At 34.7% G+C, this 25,116-nt stretch overlaps 1 protein-coding gene across 1 annotated transcript in view; it reads left to right on the top strand.

Moving 5' to 3' along the window:
* Positions 1–25,116, top strand: part of 128up (GTP-binding protein 128up) — a 142,543-nt gene that overhangs the window by 69,273 nt on the left and 48,154 nt on the right. Inside the window, exon 5 of the mRNA XM_090373569.1 lies at positions 21,193–21,378. Within this exon, the coding sequence (XP_090229695.1) occupies positions 21,193–21,378 (186 nt within the window). The remainder of the gene's footprint in view (positions 1–21,192; positions 21,379–25,116) is intronic.

Genomic DNA, 25,116 nt, shown 5'->3' with positions numbered 1-25,116 from the left:
ATACAATTCCTGTATTATTCCAAATTCAATTCCAAAACAGTAAAAATATAAATACAAAATTCCTGTAGATAAATATAAATTAAAATATAAAAATTAAAAACAAAAGTCTTACCTAACAATAATAAGAATAATACATATTTATTTTATTTATTTATAAGATATACTAAGAAACAACATAATTGAAATAAAAATATATTATATATTTGGGCATCTTTTTCAGAAAGCAGAGAGTGCTTTTTCACTTTCATCACTGGTAGCAAAAACTTTATTTTGCTTGGTGCCCAGTAGCTCTTCTGGTGTTGGTGTTACTGAGGAAGCGAGTTCGTCATTCATCTTAAACTCCTCAAATTCACTAAAATTCTCAAATTCATTTGAGAATGAACCAAATTCATGAACCATGTTTCTCAAGGATATTCTCTCTCTCTCTCTCTCTCTCTCTCTCTCTCTCTCTCTCTCTCTCTCTCTCACTCAAGCAGTTGTTTTATTACACTTGATGCAGTAATCTCGACTAATAACAATAAGCACTCCAGACATACCATTTTGGCTGCAAATTATTCCCTCCTGTGTTGAGTAGTTTTTCTGACCACTCAATAACCAAGACTGAAAATTCTGACCAAAAACCAAACATTTCTATTGGCCTCATAATCTCACGGAAGTTGGTTAATTCCTAAAATATCTTGGCTTTAAAAATTTCCTAACCAGATATGGGTGCAGTTTTGTACTTGCAGCTGCATTGTAGCATAACAGAATAGTGATTCTTTATTTACTTAATTTTCTACCTTTACAAGACTTGCCTCGAACAGCAAGGTGTTTTGTTTGACAGCAAATTATAAAATATACCTGTTTTGCCAAGATAAAAAAATATCCTTTGGCTTATACTTTTCAAGAATGAACCATATAGAACACAACCATTCTGTTGCCTTTATCTTTATCAGCCAATCAAGACTTGCCACAATCATTTTGTGAAACTAAGTTATTCATGTCCTTAAGTCTTTGGAGCCAGCTACTGCTGCATTTGAAATTAATTTCAGGTTGTTGAACTAGATAATCAGCCTTTTCTTGCAAAATTGGACCTCTTACTGGCAAATTAGATACATTCATTTAGCATTAGCATTATTATTAGAGGCATATGATGCAAGAAAGCACGCTTATGCAGCATCAGCCAAAAAAAAAAACAAACTTCCCATTTCACCCATCCAATTGTTCCAAACGTTTCTCTAGTTCTTCCTTCAATTTATTTAAGCTATCCACTTCCACAATAACAGATTGAAGTTTGTCCCAGCAATCAACTACCCACTGGCTAAAGGAAAATTTCCGCACATATATTCTACAACTGTCTTTCTTCGGTTTGAATTTATGCCCCCTCAGGTTCGTAATTTGAGCAAGAGGAAGAATCCCATCAAAACTGAGCCTGCTCAAACCATTCAAGGCCTTGTACACCTCAATCAGATCATCTTGCTGGTGCCTAGGGTCCAGATGCTGCAATTTGTAGAACTTAAGCCTTTCTTTGTAAGAGGACCCTTCGTTCCCCTCACCAGTCACCTTGCTCTTCTCTGTACTCGTTCTAGCAACTCTAGATCCTTCTTAAAATGAGGTGTCCAGACCTGTATGCAGTAATCAAGGTGTGGCCTGACCATTACCTTATACAAAGGGGATAATCACCTCCTTATCCCTGCTAGCAAAATTCCTGTATATCATTAACAAGACCCTAGGACCTGCTCTGGTAGCCTGTTTGCATTGCTTAGAAAACTTCATATCTGACTGCACATTTGCCTCCGGGTCTTTTTTTCATTCTCCACTACCCTGAGTATAGTACTACACAGTTGGTATGTTACTCTGGGGTTACTACTACCCATATGCAGTACTTTGCATTTGTCAATGTTAAACTTCAGTTGACACTTCTCAGCCCATCTGCCCAACTTTTCTAGATCCTATTGCAGTAGCATACTGTCATTAACAACCCTGCCAACCTTTGTATCATCTGCAAACTTTGACATTAAGCTTGATATACCTTCATCAATATCACTGATAAAAAAAAAAAAAAACAATGAGCCCAACACCAAACCCTAAGGGACACCACTAATAACCTTAGTCCACGTAGAACAGTATCCATTGATTACCACTCTGTCTTCTCCCATTCAGCCATCCTTTTATACATTGCAGCAGCTTCCCCTTAATGCCATACTGCTCCAATTTGTACAGTAGTCTTCCATGTGCAACAGTATCAAAAGCTTTCCTGAAATCCAAGTATATTATATCAAAATTATTTTTTGCATCGAGTTCCTTTGTGACCACTTCATAGTATCCAATCAAATTGGCTTGACAAGACTTAACCTTTAAACCCATGCTGTGTCTGAATTATTACTGCTGTCTTGTCTAGATGATTCTGCAATGCTTCTTTAACAAGTGACTCCATTATTTTCCTTGGAACAGAAGTCAAACTAACAGGTCTGTAATTACTCATCACCCTTTGATCTCCCTTTGTGAATTGGAGATACATTTGCACATCTCCAGTCTGCAGGGACATCCCCTGAGTCCAAGGATGCTCTCATAATTATGGCTAACGGTTTGTTTACTTCCTTTGCCACCTCCTTTGTCTCCTGATAATTTATATGCATCCTATGCATTTTTCTTCTCTACCACAAGTCTCATTAGTTCATCTGACATCTGTTTAGGCCTACACCTTGAATTGTATTTCTTAGTTGATATAAAAAGTCTAGTAGCTTCCAAGATTAATTCATTGAATGCTTCCCATTTAAAATTTGCTGTTTCTAACATCATCAGTTAGTCCCACTGTGTAGAATTTAAAAATTGCCTTTAATAAGACCACTGTAGTTACCTTTATGAAAGCAAAAACTTCTCTTTACCCCTGATGGTAGTTAGATCTTTAAGTAAATTCAACATCTGTGCACTGTGATCACTGCCACCTTGTGGTGCAAATTCTTGATGCATGAACATTTGTTGGTACCACTTAAAATTTTTTTTCAAGCTTATGTTTTGAACAAAAATTTTTTTTTTTTTTTTTTTTTTTTCATATTTTTTATTGCTGTTCCAGCATCATGCAATTGATTTTTAAGTTTTTTTTTTCGGTATGAAATGTAGGCAAAGGTCATATTCTTTTGCAGTGCCTGTTTCATTCATTTCTATAAACCTCTTGTATAATTTTCAACTTAATTTTTAGGTTTAATTCTTGCTTTCACTGTGACTGGTAGGGGAGGTTTAATATAAACGGACATTTAATTTAAAAAGTCAGCGCCTAAGAGATATAAGCCCAGATATTTGGCACAAAAATTGTTTATTATAAGACTTGTTGAACATGGTGCAATAATTACAACTGACTTGCAAATGATATTTTTCGGTGTATGTGTTATAGCTACTATAAATTGCCTTCATTTATGTAAAAGCAAATTAACAAGTCAGTGCTGTGTTTCTGAAAATGCAGAACTGGGTGGTTCACATGCAGGTGGAGAAATAATAGGAAAATATTGACCTTTGTATTAACCATACAAAATGACATTATTTCTCAAAGGGAAATTCAGACTTTAATACATTAACTGAATTTTGAATAAATATGTTTACAGAAAAAATACTATCCTTTAGCACTAGTACAATATGGGTGAAATGGGGATTTTTTTTTTTTTTTTTTTGGCTAATGCTGTATAAACTTGCTTTCTTGCATCATATGCCTCTACTAATGAGAATTTTGTATAAACCGAGATTATATTAAAAAGATTCTACTGTAGAAGTAGATAATAGTGTCTTTTATATATATATATATATTAGAATAATGAAGCAGTTAAGAAAAATTTTTGTAAGAAGAATACAAAAATTAAGAAAATAAATATAAAGCTATCATTAGAGGCAGCAAAATGCACGTTCCTCCACATGATGCCCAATGTATAACTGATTAGTTTTGATTTAATACCAGTTTTATATATACAGTGGAACTTCTCTATTAAGAACTTCTATTTAACGAATTTCTCTATATTACGAATTTTTTCGCAAAACCTTGAAACGAAATTACATGTAAAATTAACCCCATATAGCATTAACCCCATAAAGTGTTAGTCTCTCTATAACAAATTTTTTAAAAAAATGAGTAAAAGCATTTTTGAAGATTTTCAAGCATTTACTGCTAAACAGCTGCTCAAATATACTGCCTCCTTCCTTCCTTCCGAAATTGCACATGTAATTAAATAGCATCTGTAATTAAATAATCATCCTTTTAGTGAACACTTGTGGCCGTTGACGCCCGTAGGAGGGTCTTTGTTTCATTTTTGTTACAGTTATTAAACCAAATGGGTTTTCTTAAAAGTGGTCGTAAACTTTACAATAAATAGGGTAGATTTGTAAATTGATGTTGGCTCAGGGGAAAAACAAATTCACTGCGATAAACCTTTAGCATGCTGCAGCGGCAATACATAGAATGCTACCATAGTCGGTTTTTAGTAACGCCTACTGAGTGACATTCGCTTCTCACCTCAACTGTACCACTTAACCTTCCTGTCAATCATTATATGATATGTTCGTTCTCATCTAACTGGACTCCCAGTAGATGGTTTTCATGAATTTTTTTTTTTTTTAATTTTGTTTGTCATCAATCACATAGGCTATATGCTCTTGTATTTTTATTATTTTTTTTTTTTCCTGAAAAGTAACATACAGCATATATTAATCATAAATTTTTTTTTCATGTATATATGAATGAAAGCAGAATAAAAGAAATTCACAAAGTTGTATATTTCTTCAAAGCGATTGATAAAAAAGGTCACGTGATACTGTTGAATTGGCAAGCGAACGCCATTGAGTAGGTGGTACTAACAATTCACTATATGGCCAGCACAGCGAAGTTTGCAGCGTATCAGCAAGAGCTGCAGTCCAGTAATTTTTACAATTACGGAAACAATGTCGAAGAGAAAGTGTTTAAGTACTAATGATAAAGCAAAGATTGTTATGATATTGACCAGGGTTTTAAGAAAAAAGGTGTTGCGGAGAAATGTGGCATACCTGCAAGCAATGTCTACAATTTTAAAAAATCGAGAATCAATTTTAAATGCAATTGAAGGAGGAACAGACAAGAAGCGAATTAAGTTGTGTATATACGAATATGTTGATAAAGCTGTTCTAAAATGGGTGCAAATGATACGTGAAAAGAATATACCAATATCGGGCCTAATAATTAAGCAACTAGCTCTGAAATTTGCACAGGCCCTCGGACATACAGAATTTAATGCGAGCACTGGGTGGCTAGATAAATTTAAGAAGTGCCACAGAATTGTGGAAAAGGTTATTTGTGGAGAAAGTGTTAATGTAAGCGAAGAATATTGCAACAGTTGGAGGAACAATACCTTAAGAAGATTTTGGAACAATATGAGCGTAAGGATGTGTTTAATGCTGACGAAATGGGTTTATTCTTTAAATGTTTACTGAATAGAACACTTGCTTTTAAGGATGATAAATGTTTTGGCAGAAAACAAAGCAAAGAAAGAATCACTGTGCTAGTTGGAGCAAATATGACAGGAAGTGAAAAATTAAGACTTTTAGTCATCGGAATATCAAAAAATCCAAGATGTTTTAGAGGCACAAAATCTTTGGAAGTTGACTACACCTTTAATAAAAAAGCATGGATGACAAGTGATATTTTTGAAGAATGGATATTAAAACTAGACAAGCGTATAACAAAAGAAAAAAGGAAAATCGGTTTGGTAACTGACAACTGTCCTGCACATCCTGCCAGTATTTCTGCCAAACTTACACAAACTTCACACAAAGTGCGAAGTTGTTGTTTTTACCACCAAACGTAACGTCAAAACTCCAGCCAATGGACCAAGGCATTATTAAAAATTTTAAATTTCATTATCGAAAGAGAATAATAATGAAGATTGTGAATGCGTTATCAGAAAATAGAAACTTGGAGGTTACAATTAACCTTAGAGATTGCATCTCTGAACGGGCAAAAGTTTGGACAAACGATGTCACCGAATACACTATTCAAAATTGTTTTTCGAAAGTGGGATTTGCATTGAATACAGAAGTCGAACAAGATGAACTGCCCCTTTCACAACTGAAAAACTTTTGGACATTATTAGAATCGTCTGGAAACATTGAAAATGAAATAATACTGGATAGTTATGTTTATGTAGATCAAGATCTGACTACAGCAAAACATCCAAATGAAGATGAAATACCGCCGTGCTGACCGGGCTAGCCGAGTGGGTAAAGTACCTGCCCGGCAACCCAAAGGTTGCGGGTTTGATTCCCGCCTCGGGCTTGGATCAAAGTACTGCAAAAACCTTGGGAGGTGCAATATGGCCACAGAAGCCGATGCACCAACAACTACCAAATCAAATCAAATCAAAATGAAATACCGCTGAACAGTGTTAGATGCGACCATGATCACGAAGAAATTAACAATGACGCTGAAGACGCATCAGAACAACCCGTAGAAAAGCCAACTCGCAAAGAAATGATTAACGCTTTTAAAACGGTTCGTATGGATCTACAGTTTTGTGAAAATGTTCCTGATAATGTTTTTAATGCTCTGAACAAATGTGAGGTTTTCTTTGAGAATCAGACATTTTTTAATTGTACTGTGCAAACGATAATTACAGATTTTTTTTAATTTGTGATACTTACCAGCGAAAATTGTGTAAATTGTAAAAATTGTGTATACGTAATTTAAATAAGTATGTTTTTGAAATAAAATACGTTAAAAATAAATGTAGATTCGTTTTCATTTTCTAATTAGATAACAATTTCTAATAAAAAAGATAACGAAATTTGTCTATAACGAATTTTTTTGCTGGATTTATCGAATTCGTTATAGTGAAGTTTGACTGTATATATATATATATATATATTTTTTTACATTTTCCAAAAATTAAAAAAAGGTTGTCACAGGTCAACCACCACTGTTTTTGCTACGTTTTGTGTGTCATCACTGCTGAATTGAAAATAAGGAACAAAAGGGGCATCAAATTGTTTTTGGCACATGTATAGTGTATTAAAAAAATTTGGAAAGTATTGACATATACAGGCAGTTCTCGCGTTACGAGTTCCCGGGTTTACGAGTTTTTCCCCCCAAGTATCAACAAAATCGAAAATATGAACATTAATTGCAAAAAATGAATGTTAACATTCATAAATACCGCATTCCAAACCACGTGCACAGCTATACAATACAGTGTACTCCACTTTACGATATTAATCAGTTCCAGTGACACCATCGTATCATTAAAATATCGTAATGTGAACCCAATGACACATTGTTTTTTGGCAATTCGTTTCAAGATCTCGGAAGTTGAAATTTTCGCTGTATAACTAAGCTATTTATCTTTCTAAAATGTCATTTTTAAGGTCATGAGCGTGAACTTAAGGCCATATAAGGGGTCGTGAGCATGGTTTGTAAATTGTATATTACCAATTCAAAGCATTAAAATGCACTGCACTTTCATTGTTATCATATGTTCCATTATAAGAATCAATTTTAAACGCCTTTGTGATATTTTTCTAAAGCACATTTCTGGAAGTCATGACCATAAAACAAAAATAATTTGCACTTTCTGGTTTATTGGGCTTTTCTGTTACTGCAAGCAATTATAAACAGATAGTAAACTCGATGTTATTGCATTTGCGAAAATACCGATAGCTGGAATTGTTTGGTTTTTTTGCATTATTATGGTGAAATATGTTTTCCCTTTACTGAAATCTTCAATCGAATAAAAAACATAAATAAATTTTCAGAATCTTCTCTTCATTCCTTTTTTTTTTTTTTAAGCTTTGTAAACCAATTTGTGTGTGCCGTTAAAAAAATACTTATGAATGCAATCATGAAATTTATAATTAAATGAGAAGATTATCTTGGAAACAAACTCCTCTTGAAACATTTCTGAAGAAGACGGTTCCTTGTGCACAAACCAACAAGTGCCGAGCCAATAATGAGTGATCAACGAGTGTGCATTTAGTCAGTGATGATGATGATGAATAAACATTCTTTAACATTTATAAGTCGTAAATAATTTCTCTATTATTATTATTATTATTTGTTTGATTTTACAGGCTTCGATTTCATTTCTTTTGATAAATCAATCATTGTTTAAACATAAACTAATTAGCTAACAAATTTCATTGTTGAGAACGTAACCCCTATTTTTAACCTTATGTCTTTGGGAAATAAATTCCCACTTTATGAGCGTGCACTAGGAACAAATTAACTCAAAGTCGAGAACTATCTGTAGTTTAACTTCCACTTTTATTACCAGAAATCATGGCCTGGGTTTCAGTTTGCTGGATCTTATTTACCAGCTCGTATTTACTGCCTTATAGTTTTAATTTATAGGAAGTATGAGTTGTTAGTGAGGTTCTCACAACATTGATTCTGTGAAAAAAATATTTATTCGTTAACCTTAAATTTATTTTATAAATGAAAATAGAATTCATTAAATTTTAAATTAAATTTGATTTAAAATTTAATGTTAAATTAAATAAATTATTTATTTTATTTTATTTAATAAATATATTTAAATATATTAAGTTAAATTTATTATTAAATGAAATTTAATATATTAAATTTATTTTTATAAATGTAAATTGTTTCATTATTATTTTTTTATTATGAGCATTTAGCATAAAATTCCTTTAATGCAGATACCTTTGGTAGTATTGAATGCTGATCAATGTGAGGGTAGATATTGATTCTGGTGTTTCTAGACCCTCCCCTGGTCAGCCCACAATCCATGAATCCATGACTCATTTTTAACATAAACATGCCTGCTGCAGGAAAAGTTTGGTCACCCCACTCATGGAGGAAAGGAAGTGAATAGATAGATATTTTAGGACAGTTGCTGAAGCTGAGTTGAAGAAAATTTTGAATTTGGATTCTCGAATAATTTTCTTCATGTCTCGAATTCTGAAACTTCCCTAATTTTTTATTTTATTTGGAGTTCAGTCAAAGTGAACTCCAAGATCTTTATGGGACCATACATAATTTTACTCTTTATTATGCACGAATGGACTGATGTGAAATGGAACTCCTTTCGACATTACAACCAGATTGGTCAAAAGTACTTAAAATAGCTGGTCAGGAATATGATGTACTTATTGATCTTGTGGTCATTTAATCTAGATTTTCAGCCAAGGAGCAGATTTCTCTAATTTTAATGTTATCTGGATAGGCAGTTAGTTAGAAGCTTTCAGAACAGTAGTGGTAGAATTAAAGCTGAAAAGTGTAGAGCAGATCAGTTTCCACCTTGAGGAATACTTGGTTTCCTATAAAGAATAAGATTTTTTTTTGGCTGATGCTGCATAAGCTCCTACACTTGCTTTCTTGCATCATGTGCCACTACTACTACTACTACTATTGTAGTTTTCAAGTGAACTGCATATGATGACAGAAATGAAGTAGATTTGTCCAGTTTGAGCTAACAAAACAGATACTGAATCAAAGTAAACCAGATTAAGTTGTGAATTAAGATTAACATAATTGGAGGCTAAGAATACATCTCAAGAACATTAGAAATTGTAGAAACTTATAGAAGTTATTGCTAAATGAAACAAGTGATATTTATGAGGTGCTAATTTTTATCTGCAACTAAGAAATTAAAAGAAATAAATGAAAACTATGAAATTAAAAAATTCAGTACTGCCAGGGAAGCACAGCTGCATGGGATCTTGCAAGGATATGACAACTACTATCTGAAATAATGATTGAAAACCTATTCTGCATCACCCATAAGCAATCGCCAATACTTATAGACTAAAATGGCAACTTGAGCAAAGGACATTTTTAATTGCTTGGTTGAAGGTAGCACTCCTCAAGTAGGCACCTCCGTAGCCAGGTGGGCAGGAGCAGCAGTGCGTAGCACATGCTTCTTGATTAGACCGGGATTCGAGCCCATGAGCCACCAAATACGGAGGATGCGGAAAGGTCAGGGAATGACCGCCGCATATCCCTGGAGCAATATGGCCTTAGTTGTTAATGTTGCTAAAAACCAAACAACAGCATTTAGGCAATCTTCATATCTGTTTAATATAAAGCTGTTTAATTTGAGATATCATTACAATAGTTACATGACCTGCTCTGGTAGCATAAATTAAATGTGATTACACCACATTTAATTTATGCTTCCCGAGCAGATCATGGGGTCTTGTCAATGATTTACAGGAATTTTGCTAGCAGGGATAAGGAGGTGATTATCCTTTTGTATAAGGCAGTGGTCAGGCTGCACCTTGAGTACTGCATACAGGTCTGGAGGCTTCATTTTATGAAGGATGTAGAGTTGCTAGAACGAGTACAGAGAAGGGGAACAAAGGGGTGCTCTTACCAAGAAAGGCTTAAATTCTGCAAATTACAGCATCTGGAGACTAGGCATCTGTGAGGTGATCTGATTGAGGTGTATAAGGCCCTGAATGGTTTGAGCACTCAACACTGATGGGATACTTCCTCTTGCTCAGATTACAAACATGAGGGGGCATAAATTCAAATTGAGAAAAGACAGGTGTAGAATAAATGTGCAGGAATTTGCCTTTAGCCAGCGAGTACTTGATTGCTGGAACAAAGTTCCATCTGTTGTGGAAGTTGAAAGCTGAAATAAATTCAAGGAAGAAATGGACAAACTTTTGGAGCAATGGATGGGTGAGAAATGGGAAGTTCCTTTTTTTTTTTTTTTTTTTTTTTTTTTTTTTTTTTTGGCTGGATGCTGTATAAGCTTTCTTTCTTGCACCATATGCCTCTGCTAATGCTGATGCTCCATTTGCTCCATTTAATTTTGGTATAGCACATAGTCCATATACAGGCACTCCCCAACTTACGCAAGGGTTGTGTTCCGCGGAACTCTGTGTAAGTCAGAATTTCTCTAAATGCTTATGCAGCACCCGCAACTGTGCTTGCTGAATTTGATTGAAGCAAAAAAAGAAATGTTCAACAAACGTATAAATAGAATTATTTATTCAATTTTTTTTATCTCATTCATAGGAAAAATTACAAAAGTGTGCAATTACAAAAATTATAAAATTACAAAAAAGGAAGGGGACAGGCATAACATCAGCAAGTTTTACCTTTCGAGCATCGTTGCCAGAATTAGCGTCTCCAGCTGATAAGTACGCCGCTGCAGAGGTTGAGGGCTGTAGAAATTTAGAAGGGGTTTTTTCGAACACATCACAAAATTTCTCTGCTGCTGCTGCAGAATCGGCAGTGACGACTTCACTGCATACTTTAATGTTGTGGAAATCAGTGCGATGCTTGAACCTATTAAACCACCCGTTGCTTGTCACAGACTTGGCTTGGGGTTTGCTGTACTTATCCTTAATATCTTCATAAATACTTGCTGCTTTTGCTTGAATAGCCATTAGACTCAGGGGAACTATCTTCTGACTGATTTTCCATCCATATTAATAGCTTTTCCATCTTCTATGTAGCAGCTGAATGCTGTTTTATGATCACTGTTGATCCTTTAACATATTCTTTTATATGTGCACTGTCCTTTGAAATAGCATTCACTGTTGAAGCAGCAAGACTTAATTCCCATGCAATAGATGACAAACTTTGTCCTGCTTCTTACTTCTTAATCATTTTCATATTCATTTCTAAATTAATTTTGTTTGGTTTCCTAGCACTGTCACCTTTTGCACTTTCCGTTGGTCGCTTTCCCTTCATCATTGTAATAAGTAAATAGGAATGAAGAGAAGATTCTGAAATTTATTTATGTTTCTTATACGATTTAAAAGATTTCAGTGAAAGAAACACATTTCTCTATAATAGCGTAAAACCCACATAATTCCAGTTATCGGGATTATCGCAAATGCAATAATATCGAGTTTACTACCCATTTATAATTATATGCACTAACAGAAAAGCCCAATAAAGCAGATAGTGCAAATTGTTTTTATTGCTTCATGGTCATGACCTCCAGAAATGTTCTTTAGAAAAATATCTACAAAGCCATTCAAAACTGATTATTATAATGGAATATATGAATAACGATGAAAGGGTAGTGCGCCATTATAAAAATGACCTTTTAGTTTAGAGAGATAAATAGCTTAGTTGTATAGTGATAATTTCAACTTCCAAGGTCTTAGAATGAATTACCAAAAAAACAATGTGTTATTGGGTTCACAGTGTGATGTTTTCACAGTGCCTCCATTTATTCCTACGGGATACAAAATACATTTACACCGGCTGGCAAAAGCTTACATAAAGTCGAATTTACGGAAGTCGGGGATTGCCTGTACAGTAAGACCATCGTATCTGCGGGGGATACGTTCCAAGACCTACCAGATGGCTGAAACCGTGGATATAAGCAAACACCTGCTGACCCCATGTATAACTTGATTTTCTTGTACATACATACGTATAATAAAGGTTAATTGATAAATTGAACACACAGTAAGACATTACCAACATTAAATACGGTGATAATAAAGTACGGCAGACTCGGTTTACCGGGATTGCATTAACAGGGACACTTCAAGACTCCAAATTAAAAAAAAAAAAAAAAAAAATCAACCAGAAATCATAAAATTCAAGTAATAACTAGAATAGGTATAAACAGATATTTTGCAAGTCGTAAATAAGTGACGAGAAGTGGCGTTATAAGTCGTCGTTGGGAGATTAATGTGCCTATTATCTTGCAACTCCCGCTGTCTTCACATCCGCCGCTCAAAAAAAAAAAAAGACCAAATGTTTAGTTTGTTTTAGTGTGTCGCGTTGATTCTTGTGTTCTGTCACACTGCAAAAGGACAAATTTTGTTTCGTTATTTATGTCAGGGATATCGGATTTTTTTTTTTTTGTTTGTTTGTTTAGAAATTGCGAACATGATGGACAAACGCAAGAGTTGTGCTTTCAAATTAAACAAAATCTTGAAATTATTCAGAAGTTTGAAAACTGTCTATCCGTTAAATCTGTAAAGAACCATTATAATGTTGGTGACCAAACCATACACGACATTGTAAAAAATAAAGGGAAGCTATATGATTCTAGCTATATAAGGAAGCTATATAAGCTATATAAATCAACATCATAAAAAATAAAGGGAAGCATCGTGTTGGATACACGAGTAGTATGTATTTAGTGTTTTCGGGTTTTTTTTTTCCATGGTTAACTGCGGGTAACTGAATCAGCGGATACGGGGTCTCAACTGTATTATTATTTTTTGTTGTGTTCTTCAGTATGGTTACTCCTGTTCATATTTAGCGTGTTAATTTCATCTTATTTTTCTTTTACAGTTTGAATACCCCTAGTTATGTAGTAGGGTTTGTTGATTTTTAAAAACTGGTTTTTTTTTTTTTTTTTTTTTGGATAAATTTGTAAAATTCAAAAATCGTTTTTTTTTTTTTTTAATTTAAAAAACCAGTTTTGGATACTAGAATTAATATGTAAAAATTAATTAATTAATTAAAAACATTAGCATTTTGACTTGAAATTGCCTTGGGCACAAGCATATTGTAGTAAAACTAATCTTCATGAGTCAGGCAAATGTTTGACATGCAAATCCACAATCTCATTCTATTATGCTATTCTATGTGGCATCACACAGACTGATCGATGACATCAGCTGTATTGATGTCATCGGTCAGTCTGTGTGACCAGACCAGTGTGACCAAACCCCACCAGACCAGTTTAGTCCTGCATACTATATAGTACACAACGTGCCGTGACAGCTCTGTTCACTTGAGTTTGATCACAAGCTGGAATAGGAAGTTTATGTTATTGCTTGTTATTATTCTTGTTTTAGTTAGTAAAAACAAAAACAACTGAAGTAAATATATTAAAGTTTATTCTAATAATATAACATTCTTTCTTTATTAAACATTAATGTCATTGATAAAAATATTTAAAATGTTTCATTTGATTTTTAGACCAAAATGAATGTTGCAAATAAGTTGGAGGTTTGGGATAATTTCAAAAAGGTTGGAAAAGACAAGGCATGCTGCAATCATTGTTATAAAATGTTGAGCTGCAAAGGATCATCTACGGCAATCTCCATAATCATCTGAAAGCAGTTCATAAAATAATAATCGACAAGAAAACAGAAATGATTGACAAGCAAGAAACACCTGGACCCTCCTCCTGCCCACAAAACAAGCCAGTATTTTTAATTTCATAAAAAGGAGCAGTTTAGAAGAAATTATAGCAAAACTTGCTGTAATGGATGAATTGTCCATTAATAGCATTGCAACAAGCTTGTTCATATGAGAGTTTTTGCAACAACGGGGATATTCATTACCAAAAAACAACACTCGAGTAATGGATTTCATTCACACATTTTATGACAATGCCAAATGTGAAACTACAAATGAATTGGATTGTATTAAGAAGAATGGGAAAAAATTTTCTGTAACTTTAGATGAGTGGACTAGCAAAAGAAATCGCAGATATTTGAATATCAACGTACACCGTTTTGCTGAAGATTTTAATTTGGGCTTAGTTCCAATAGCTAGTTCCTGCGATGCTAAGAAAACATTAGAATTAGTTTCTGAAAGGCTACAAATTTTTAACTGGGATCTAGCAACTGGCATAGTTGCAGCAACAAATAATGGTGCTGCTATTATGAAAACATTTTACCAATTATCACCTATAATTAATCAACTATGCTATTCACTTGCCATACACTTAGCAGCTACTGATGTGTTATATAAAAATAAAGAAATTGCTGAAACCGATGTATATGTTACAAGTGAGGAATCAGAAGATGACGTAGTGTGAAGATGACTATTGCGAGGATTTTTTAAATTCTCTTGATGTAGATAATGACTGTGGATTCCCTATGTTGTCTGACAATTACAAACAATCAATTTTCCAAATTAGAAAAATTTTACAAATTTTTTAGAAAATCTCCCACAAGAGATAGCATCCTTCACAATTATGTAAAACAAGAAAAAGGAAAGGAATTAAGTCTGATTCTTGACTGCCAAACGAGATGGAATAGTTTAGAGGCCATGATTGAAAGATTTATAACATTAAAAGAATGTGTTGTTTTAGCTTTGAATGATATTTGTGCTTCTCATATGTAGAATGAAGTTCAATATCCTAAAATAAAATCATGGAGCTTCTTAAAGTGTTGGGACCAGTACGTCTAGCAGTTGAGACCTTAGGGTGGTGAGATGCCAATTTATTAACAAGTGAAGGCATATTTGAATTTCTGTTAAATGAACTAAAAAAAATTGAAGACTGAAATTAGTTCCAAATTATTAAATGCTTTAGAAGTATGAATTCAAGAAAGAAGACAAGTTGGATTGGTAACCCTTTTGCTATATTTGCAAAATCCACAAAACATTTCAACAAAGAAATCTAGTGTATTTCCACTAGTTTCAAAACTTGATATTATTAAGTTATCTGAAAAAATATTGTCTAGAATATATCCAAATTCTTGTGTGGAAATAGATTCTGATGATGAATATATCAGAGACGGAGAAACTATTAATCACGGCAATGCTCTAAAAGAAGCCATGGAAAATCAATTCATAGGTTTCTTGAGGAGGAACCTGAAGAAATAATATGAAATCCGAAGACACTGAAGGCCAAATTTTCAATATTTGAGGCAATCAATGAAAGAACAAAGAATTTAGGTTTATTATTTGATGCCCTGAAAACAATAAAACCAAGTTCAGTAGCCAGTGAGAGAGTATAAGAATTCAAAAACTGGTGTAACCGGGTTTTTTTTTTTTTTTTGGGAAATACTGGAATTGAAAACCGGTTTTTTAAAAAGTCAGTTTTTGTATAAACCCTATTATGTAGCATTATAATTTGTATTTTAATTAAAATAATTATAATTATTTTAGTTATAATTACCCCCACCCCAAATAATTCTATTCCTCTTTTCTGCATCCATTCCAACAGATCTCCATCCTTCCTAAATTTGGAAGGATGGATATCTGTTGGAATTTGGGTGATTTCAGTCAATAGTAAATTTTACATTCTGTTTTTTAGTTTGCTTGTTTATTGGTTACAGAGTACCAACCATATTTAATCACATAATTTAGGTTCATTCTGTCTTCGCTGTTGACTTAGCATTAGTAGAGGCATTTGATGCAAGAAAGCAAGCTTATGCAGCATCAGCCAAAAAAAAAAAAATAAAGTAAAATAAATAAATAAAAAATAACCACTTCCACTTCACCCATCTGTTCATTCGAAATACCTGTCCAGCTGAGCCTTAAACTTATTTAGGCTATCAACTTCCACGACAAGAGATGGAAGTCTGTTCCACCTACCAACCACCCGCTGGCTAAAGGCAAATTTCCGCACATCTATCCTACATCTGTCCTCCCTCAATTTGAATTTATGCCCTCTCAGGTGATTATTCTGAGCAAGAGGAAGAATCCCATCAGCATTGAGCATGCTCAAACCATTCAAGGCTTTGTACACCTCTATCAGATCACCTCGCTGGTGGCTAGTCTCCAGACACTGTAATTCGCAAAACTTAAGCCTTTCTTCGTAAGAGCACCCCTTTGTTCCATTCACTAATCTTGTTGCCCTTCTCTGTACTTGTTCCAGCAGCTCTACATCCTTCTTGAAATGAGGCCTCCAGGCCTGTATACAGCACTCTAGGTGTGGCCTGACCATTGCCTTATACAAGGGAATAATCACCTCCTTATCCCTGCTAGAAAAATTCCTATATATCATTGACAATACACCATGAGATACTCTTGTAGCCCGTCTGCACTGCTCAGAGAACTTCATATCTGCCTGCACAACCACCCCCAGGTCCCTTTCATTCTCTACCACTGTCAGTGTAGTACCATGGAGTTGATACGTTGCTCTGGGGTTGCTGTTTCCCATATGTAGTACTTTACATTTGTCAATGTTAAACTTCATTTGCCACCTCTCAGCCCATCTGCTCAACCTATCCAGATCCTGTTGCAGCAGCATAGTGTCAGTAGTGTCCTTGACAACCCTGCCAACCTTCGTATCGTCTGCAAACTTGGACATTAAGCTTGATATACCATCATCAATATCATTTATAAATACAGAAAACAATAATGGACCCAATACTGAACCCTGAGGGACTCCACTAATAACATTAGTCCACGATGAGCAGTGTCCATTAATTACCACTCTCTGTCTTCTCCCCTTCAACCGCTCCTTTATCCATAGCAGCAATTTGCCTCCAATGCCACACTGCTCTAATTTGTGCAGCAGTCTTCCATGTGCAACAGTATCAAAAGCCTTTCTAAGATCCAAGTATATAATATCAAAGCTATTCCCTGCATCCAGTTCTTTTGTGACTGCATCATAGTATCCAATCAAATTGGTCAGGCAAGACTTCCCCTTAACAAAACCATGCTGTGTCCGAGCTATAACTGAAGTCTTGTCTAGATGATCCTGCAGTGCTTCTTTAACCAGTGCCTCCATTAATTTTCCAGCAACAGAAGTTAAACTCACAGGTCTATAATTACTTGTCAGCCTTTGATCCTCCCTTGTGAATTGGGGTCACATTGCACATCTCCAGTCCATGGGTACCTCCCCTGAGTCCAAGGAAGCTCTCATAATTATGGCTAAGGGTTTGCTTACTTCCATTGCTGCCTCCTTTAATATAACTGGATAGATCCCATCCACCCCAGGTGCCTTTCTTGTGTTTATCTTCAACAATTTCTCCTCCACTTTACTCTCAGTTATTACAAGATTCTCTAGTTTACTGCTAGAGTTGAATACACCTCTGGCATTCCCCTCGCTGAATAACTCCTCATGTGTGAATGTCGATGCAAAATATTCATTTAGTTTGTTAGCTACCTGAGCAGGGTCATCAACAGTTGACCCATCGATATCAAGTGGACCAATCTGATTCATCCCCTTCCTTCTAGAGTTTACATAAGTAAAGAACTCTTTGCCGTTTTTCTTCGCATCCCTTGCCAAGGATCTCTCGTAATCTGCCTTCGCCTGCCTAACCTCCTTTGTAACTTGGTGGCAGATCAACTTGTATCTATCATAGGCTTCTGTGTCACGTGTTAATTTGTATGTATCCCATGCATTTTTCTTCTCTGCCATATGCCTCATTAGTTCATCTGACATCCATTTTGGCCTAAACCTTGAACAATATTTCTTAGTTGGTATGTAAAGCCTAGTAGCTTCCAAGATAAGTTCTTTGAATGCTTCCCATTTTGAATTTGCTGTTGGTAGCATCATCAGTTGATCCCACTGTATAGAATTTAAATACTGTCTCAGTCCATCGTAGTCGCCTTTACGAAAGCCCTTCCCTTTACCCCTAATGGTAGTTACCTCTTTGAGTAACTCCCACTTCAGAACACTGTGATCACTGCCACCTAGTGGTTCATTTATCTGCAGATTCTTAATGCATGAAGAATCACTACTGATAATAAACTCAAGAGTAATACTTCCTCTAGTTGCCTCCCGAACATGCTGATGTAGAAAACAATCATCCAATAAATCCACAAAAGCCTTGCTAGTGTGTGAGTGACCAGCCCCCAAATTCCAGTCAATATCTGGGAAATTAAAATCCCCCATTATAAGACTTTCTGATTTACTGGCCCACTCTATTTCTCTGTACAGTTTCTTATTATACTCATCAGAGTCATTAGGCCTATAGCACACTCCTACTCTCAATTTTGATCTCCCAATGCTTATGTCACACCAAACTGACTCGACACTGCACTGTCCAGTGATTTCGACTGGCTTCACTTCCTTGGATTTTATGTGTTTCTTAACTAATAGCATAACCCCTCCTTCCTTCCTATCATGTCTATCCTTTCTGTAGACATTGTACTCCCCAAATTCCAATTCTGCATTCCTTATATCTGTGTGACACCACGTCTCTGAAATCCCAACAACATCTGCCTTTGATGTTTTGAGCAATACCTCAAATTCATCAAATTTATTTACTAAATCCCTAGCATTGGTGTACACACAAGTATACATGCACCTGTTATTTTTCTTAGCTACCCTAACACAACCCATGTGTTTACTTGTACCCCAATGATTCCCAGCAGTCTCTGAAATATCCTGCATCTTATTTTCCAAGCTGCTGCTCATTCCAATAGAAGCAGTGCAAGAATCACTTTCACCTCTGCCAATGGCTACTGTTAATCTATTTGTCCTTGTATCCCCCCGATTCTAGCAGTTTTCCGACCCACCTCACACTGCCTTGATAGAATCAGCAAACGTTCTTGCACCCTTTCTATTTAAGTGTATCCCATCCCTGTAGAAGCAGTCTCTCCTGTTAACAAGTACAGATCAGGCTGAAAAAAATTCTACCCCTTGAGCCCTGCACAATCTTTCCAGGGCCGAATTGATCGACAGGGCTCTCATCATATACTCCCTCCTATCGTGTCTAGGCAGAATTGCAGACACTTTCAAATTCAACCCTAATTCACGGCTTTTTTTCATCAGTGACCTGTACTTGTTAAGTTCAAAGTGAATATTGTAGCTTTGGTAGAAGGCCATGACAGAAATGCAGGCATTTGGGAATTTTCACAGTGGCAAGCACCTAATAAACCCCGAAACAAACAAACAATCAATCACAGTGGCAAGGTGGTGAGATCACGTTGTCACTGTGGTTTCCAAAAATTTTCTTTTCTGTGTATTTCTGGCAGCAGTTGCACAGTCTCCTTGCAGGATCCTGTTGTCGTTATACTTCTTCTGGATATGTACTGGTTACTACTTGCTAAATGTTGGTTTTCATTTTTAGTTTTGTATTTTTGTGGTTGGTTGCATTTTAGCACTTTTAACAGCAGTCTTCATAGGAAGTATAAAAGCATTTAACCATCATACAGTAGGTGATTTTTCTTTGACAGGAAGATATGTCAGTACCACTATCTATCCTAGCAAATGTAAAATTTCAATGATGTTGGAAAGGGAATAATACATGGTGGATCATCATTAAAGAATAATAAAAGAAATAAAACATTATTATACTACATGATTTTTGGATTAAAAGTATTTCATTAATTGTTGGTAAACATCTGTGCTGAAAAGTATATTTAAAATCAATAATAAGTTAAGTTATATAGTTCCTATATAACTTAACTTATATGTTATATGTATAATTTTCAGAGGTATATCTCTAAAGTAGATATTCCACTGTCAGATTAGATTTCCTGCAAGTATAGTATCTGATATAATAAAAACAGAAATGTTAAAAAAAAAAAAAAAAAAAAGGAAAAAAAGTGGCATCATTTATAAATTGGCAATGACCAATGTATATAATAAAATACAAAATGCATACAATTTTAATTAAGTGTATATACTTAATATCTGTCATTAACCCTTCACCATCATGTTGCTGTTAATTACTTTGCTAACAGTGGATTATATTATAAAAAAATACATTGCATATTCTAAGAACAAAATATTATCTGTTTATTTAATCCAGTAGGAGACATTCTGGGACATTCCTACAGTTGTCTTGGCATACTGCCCAACCACTCTGAATTTATGCTTTCATCAGTGGAGGCACAAATTCAGTGCAGAACTACATAGTAGGTAATTGAATGTAGTACATGTTTTTTTTTGGTATAGTAAACTTAAGTATGCTCAGGGTCATTTTTTACCTTAGGCATTATGCTCAAGCCTACAAAAAGAAAAAAAGGTTTCTGAAAAATATAATTCAGATAGAATTCAACAGTTTTATTTCAGTAATAAACTTCTTCAAACTGATCTTTAAATAGAGATTTCTAAGATAAATTCCTTTAACTTTTTTCTGTTAGTAAAATCATTATCAACATCATCAAAGTTTGTATTATGAGTAAGTTAGTGCTGTGTTGGGATAAGTCTTTTGTAAATAACTTTAATGCCAAATTTATAGAAATGCTTTCAAATATTTTTAAAAACAAATATATTTAATGCAGGGCCATTTTAATGTGTTTGTTATCTAGGATCTATGAACACCAAAAGGCAATCTATGCTAATAGACTACCTTTTGGTAGATTTTTTTTTTTTTTTTGTTAAGAGGGTATCAAGTGATAGTCTAACAATAATAAACCACAGTCCACTCATTAGTTATTTAGTATATATTTCTAAATTATCTTTGTGTTACATTGACTGTTCAAACTTGCTGATGATTACTGTGTACTATACTAACTAGATAATAAGTAGAAACTGATATTTGCAGAAAATGTGAAGCCAAATGTTTCATTTTGAAACAGGAACTCAAAAATAACTTTAATCAAAATATTATATTTCAGTAATAGATTTAAATTTCTAAAGTAGTGCTGTATGTTTAATTTATCAATTTTTCTTTTAGACCTCTCAGTCAGAGCTTGACTTAGATACTGTGAGGACAATACTATCAGAATATCGAATTCATAGTGCTGACGTGGTTTTGAAGTGTGATGCAACATCAGACGATCTTATTGATGTCATCGAAGGGAATAGAATATATATTCCTTGTATATATGTATTAAATAAAATTGATCAAATATCAATTGAGGTATGTACTATTTCAAATATACCCTTTTCGAGAAAGTATTTAAATTACTCCATACTTTGTTCATTAACAATAACTGGTGGTGGCTGTACCCAAATTATAGCAAAAAAGGTGGTGGGTCATCTGTTAGGTGACAAACATCAGTCTTTTGAAAATGTTTTGTGTGTGTGTTGAATTTGTTTAAAAAAGTGAAATTTTTCTTAATGGGTTGCAGTATTTTTATGTATGTCATGTGTTTTACACCTTTTATTTAAAAATAAATAAATAATAATAATAATAATTCTGCTGTAACTTGCAAAAAAAATGTTGTAGGCATAAATAGAAAAATCAGTCTCTTATTCTCTTCCATTTTCCAGCTTAAAAGACCATTAAATGTGTGAAATTTAAACATGCTCATGTCCATATATCTTTTTATAATATATACAGTGAAACCTCCCTAAAAGGAACACTTTTTGCCACTCTGGCTTAGGTCTCAGCCAGAAATATTGGAAATTACATGTTGACTGGTTAACATGTTAACTCTAATATGAATGTGGACAATTTAATAGGTGTCCTCGTGGTATTTTCAACTTTCCTGGATAGGATACTTTCAAGCGTAATTGTACACATGCACATTTTAGCATGTGCATGTGTCAATTTTAGGTCAGAAAGCTTTTGATTGAAGACAAGTAAAGGTCAATGCCAAAATGAAATGTTCTAAATACAGCCATTTTATTCATTTTTACTAAAAGTTGTGATATTTATTAAAAGTTAATTAATTCAAACATGTGAAATATTAATAATAATGAAAAAAAAAAAAAAAACTCTAAATAAGCAACCAATTACAGGGAATTTAATTCTTCCAAATTATTGAAACTGGTTCCATGGACCTCTGCAAAGCAGACACTTCCCTATAGTGGACATTTTGTTCTGACCCAGTAATGTCCACTTTAGAGGCTTAACTGTATAAATATTATTAAAAAAATTAAATTATATATATTCGATACTATTAGTTATTACTATTTTCAAATTTATTTCAAATTTTGCCTGCTTCATTTTGCACAAAATTTGAAACTACATATCTTACTTCCCATGATGTAGCAACCATCTGGAGAGAATATAAGGTTGAATGTTAATGTTTATTGAATTAAAACACAACCTGAAACTTTAAACAAGCACAGTGTGAGCACTTTTCTGGTGCTACTTTTCAAGATAAAAATCAAATAGTTGCAAAGATAGTGGTAGGCAACCTGACAGGTTGTAGCATGCAATTTCTGTATGAAAACAATAAAAAAAAAAAAAAAAAACTTCAGAAACTATTATGGTAAAAGTTTGACTCTAGGAAGTTTGAAAAAATTTCATTTTCAATCATTGTTTAATAGTTAACATGGGGATGTTATTCTCAGGTTATCCACCTGAGAATAACATCCCCATGTTATCTCTAATTCATATCATATCTTAACACACATATATATGCAGTAGTGCATCTAGCAGCACCTATAAAGGCTGCACCTGTGGCAAGTGCTTCACTTGTGCACCTCTAGCGCCAGGCCTGACTACCACTGGGTTAAATTAATGAAAAATATACTTTGTAGACGAAAAAGTCTTTAATTTGATGCATCATTTCTCTACATATGTTCTGCATAATTTAATACTTTTTATCTATCACTAAACAAGTTTTTGTATCTATTTAAGTAATATTCTTTCAGCTAAGAGGCCAACTGTCTCATAACAGCTGCTTTAACTTCTTTATTAGACTTGTATCTATTTTATTGGAAATATTTTTTTGTTTTAGGACCAAATCCCTAAAAATTTACATATCAAAGATATAGCACGTATTTGATTTCAGTCATATGTGCTATATTTTTAATATGCAGATCTGCAAAATTTATTGATATTGGCTTTCATTGCCACCAGCGAGATGGTGCTGCTGCTACTCACCTTCAGCTGTAATCATGAAGCAGATGGGCTCAGCACACACTGTATGCTGATTACATGATCTGCTGCATGATTTAGGTTTTGTTTTAATATTGTAGGAACGTTAAAACATTTAAATTTGCAGAATCACAGTAGTTTTTCTACTTACAGTCAGTCCTCGTATAACACTTGTTTACACTACACGAATTCAATCATACATAATTTATAAATAGGGGAAGAATATTGTATATAACACAAACCGAATTCACTTATGCACGATTTGCCTTTGTGTTTACAATAAATGGCAGTCGAAAGTGGAATCACCCCAACTGAACACAACATGATAGGAATGAAGAGAAGATTCTGAAAATGCATTTATGTTTTTTATATCGGTGAAGGGGAAACACATTTCACCATAATAACTTAAAAACCCACACAATTCCAGCTATCGGTATTATTGCAAATGCAATTAGATCAAGTTTACTACCAGTTTATAACAGATTCCACTAGCAGGAACGCAACTGGAAATTATTCACACATACACACAGAGAAACACACACACGCACACACACATACATACTGAAACGACAGAATTCATGGGATACCTGGTTCCTAGGCAACTTGATGCTGTCACCCCTCTCGGTAGTGGACATACCCACTGCTTGGCAGGTATATAGGTACACTGCATCAGTGTACCTATATACCTGCCTTCCTTATGGTACACTGCAGTGTACCATCCTTCTATCCTTCACATCCATAAGTGGCAACTGGAAAAATTAACGAACCAACTGAGAATCATTGATTCATTAATTTTTCCAGTTGCCACTTATGGATGTGAAATGGAATCTGAAGAGAGTTGAGGGGAAGAAAATTGAAGCATTTGAAATGTGGTGTTACAGGAGAATACTGCATATCTTACCTTGATCGAAGAACAAATGACTGGGTATCAAATAAAATCGCCAGGCCTGAAATTCTTCATAGCACCGACAGAAGAAAACTTGAATTTTTTGAACATATAATAAGGAGGGAACACTTTCTGTTGAAGAATATAATGGAAGGAAAAATCGAAGGGAAGAGGTGCAGAGGAAGACCTGCAACTAGTTGAAAGGATGGGATCAGTGAACATTTTTCAATGCCACTCATGTAGCACATGATCGATACAGTTGGAGGAATTTGTTGGTGGCCTCAACAGCTCCTCAGAGAGCTATGTGGCTGGAAGAAGAAGCATCACTGCATTCACGTAGGCAGTAATTCGATATCAGTATGGATAAACATTGTGACTTAACCGACATTGAAAGAAGGATAATAGTGGTGGATGCCCGACACATGGGTCACTCTATCACGGAAGTGGTACAGAAATTGCACTGTCTCCTTTCAACACTATCAAGGGTGTAAAGGAATATGCCATTTCCTGAATAACATCTCATTGTGTGCAGCGCTGTGGGCAGAGAAAGGTGATGGATGAACATGACCATGGACGTCTATCTTTCGTTGTTTCAGCTATCCGGAGAGTGACAGTGGCACAAATTACCACCGACTTCAACGAGGGATGTGCAGAAATGTCTCCACCAAGACCAACAGGCGATCATTAGCCACAGTAGGTTATGGGAGCTGCCAACCCACCAGAGTCCTATTGTTAACACCACAACACAGGACTCTATGCCTCAACTGAGCAAAAGAACATCAGCACTGGACCTTGAATGATTGAGTCTTGAATGTCAATGAGTCCTGTTTCCAGTTATTTCGAGCAGACGGGAGGATGCATATCTGGCGGAAGCCGCACGAAGCTATGCACCTGTCATGTCAATAAGGAACTGACATGACAGGTGCATGACAAATTTCAGG

The sequence above is a fragment of the Mastigoproctus giganteus genome, chromosome 5 (assembly GCF_048544385.1).
Source record: "Mastigoproctus giganteus isolate SK-2022 chromosome 5, ASM4854438v1, whole genome shotgun sequence".
Classification (NCBI taxonomy): Eukaryota; Metazoa; Arthropoda; class Arachnida; order Uropygi; family Thelyphonidae; genus Mastigoproctus; species Mastigoproctus giganteus.
Note: the sequence above shows the minus strand (reverse complement) of the source record. Positions and strands in the feature narration are given on the sequence as shown.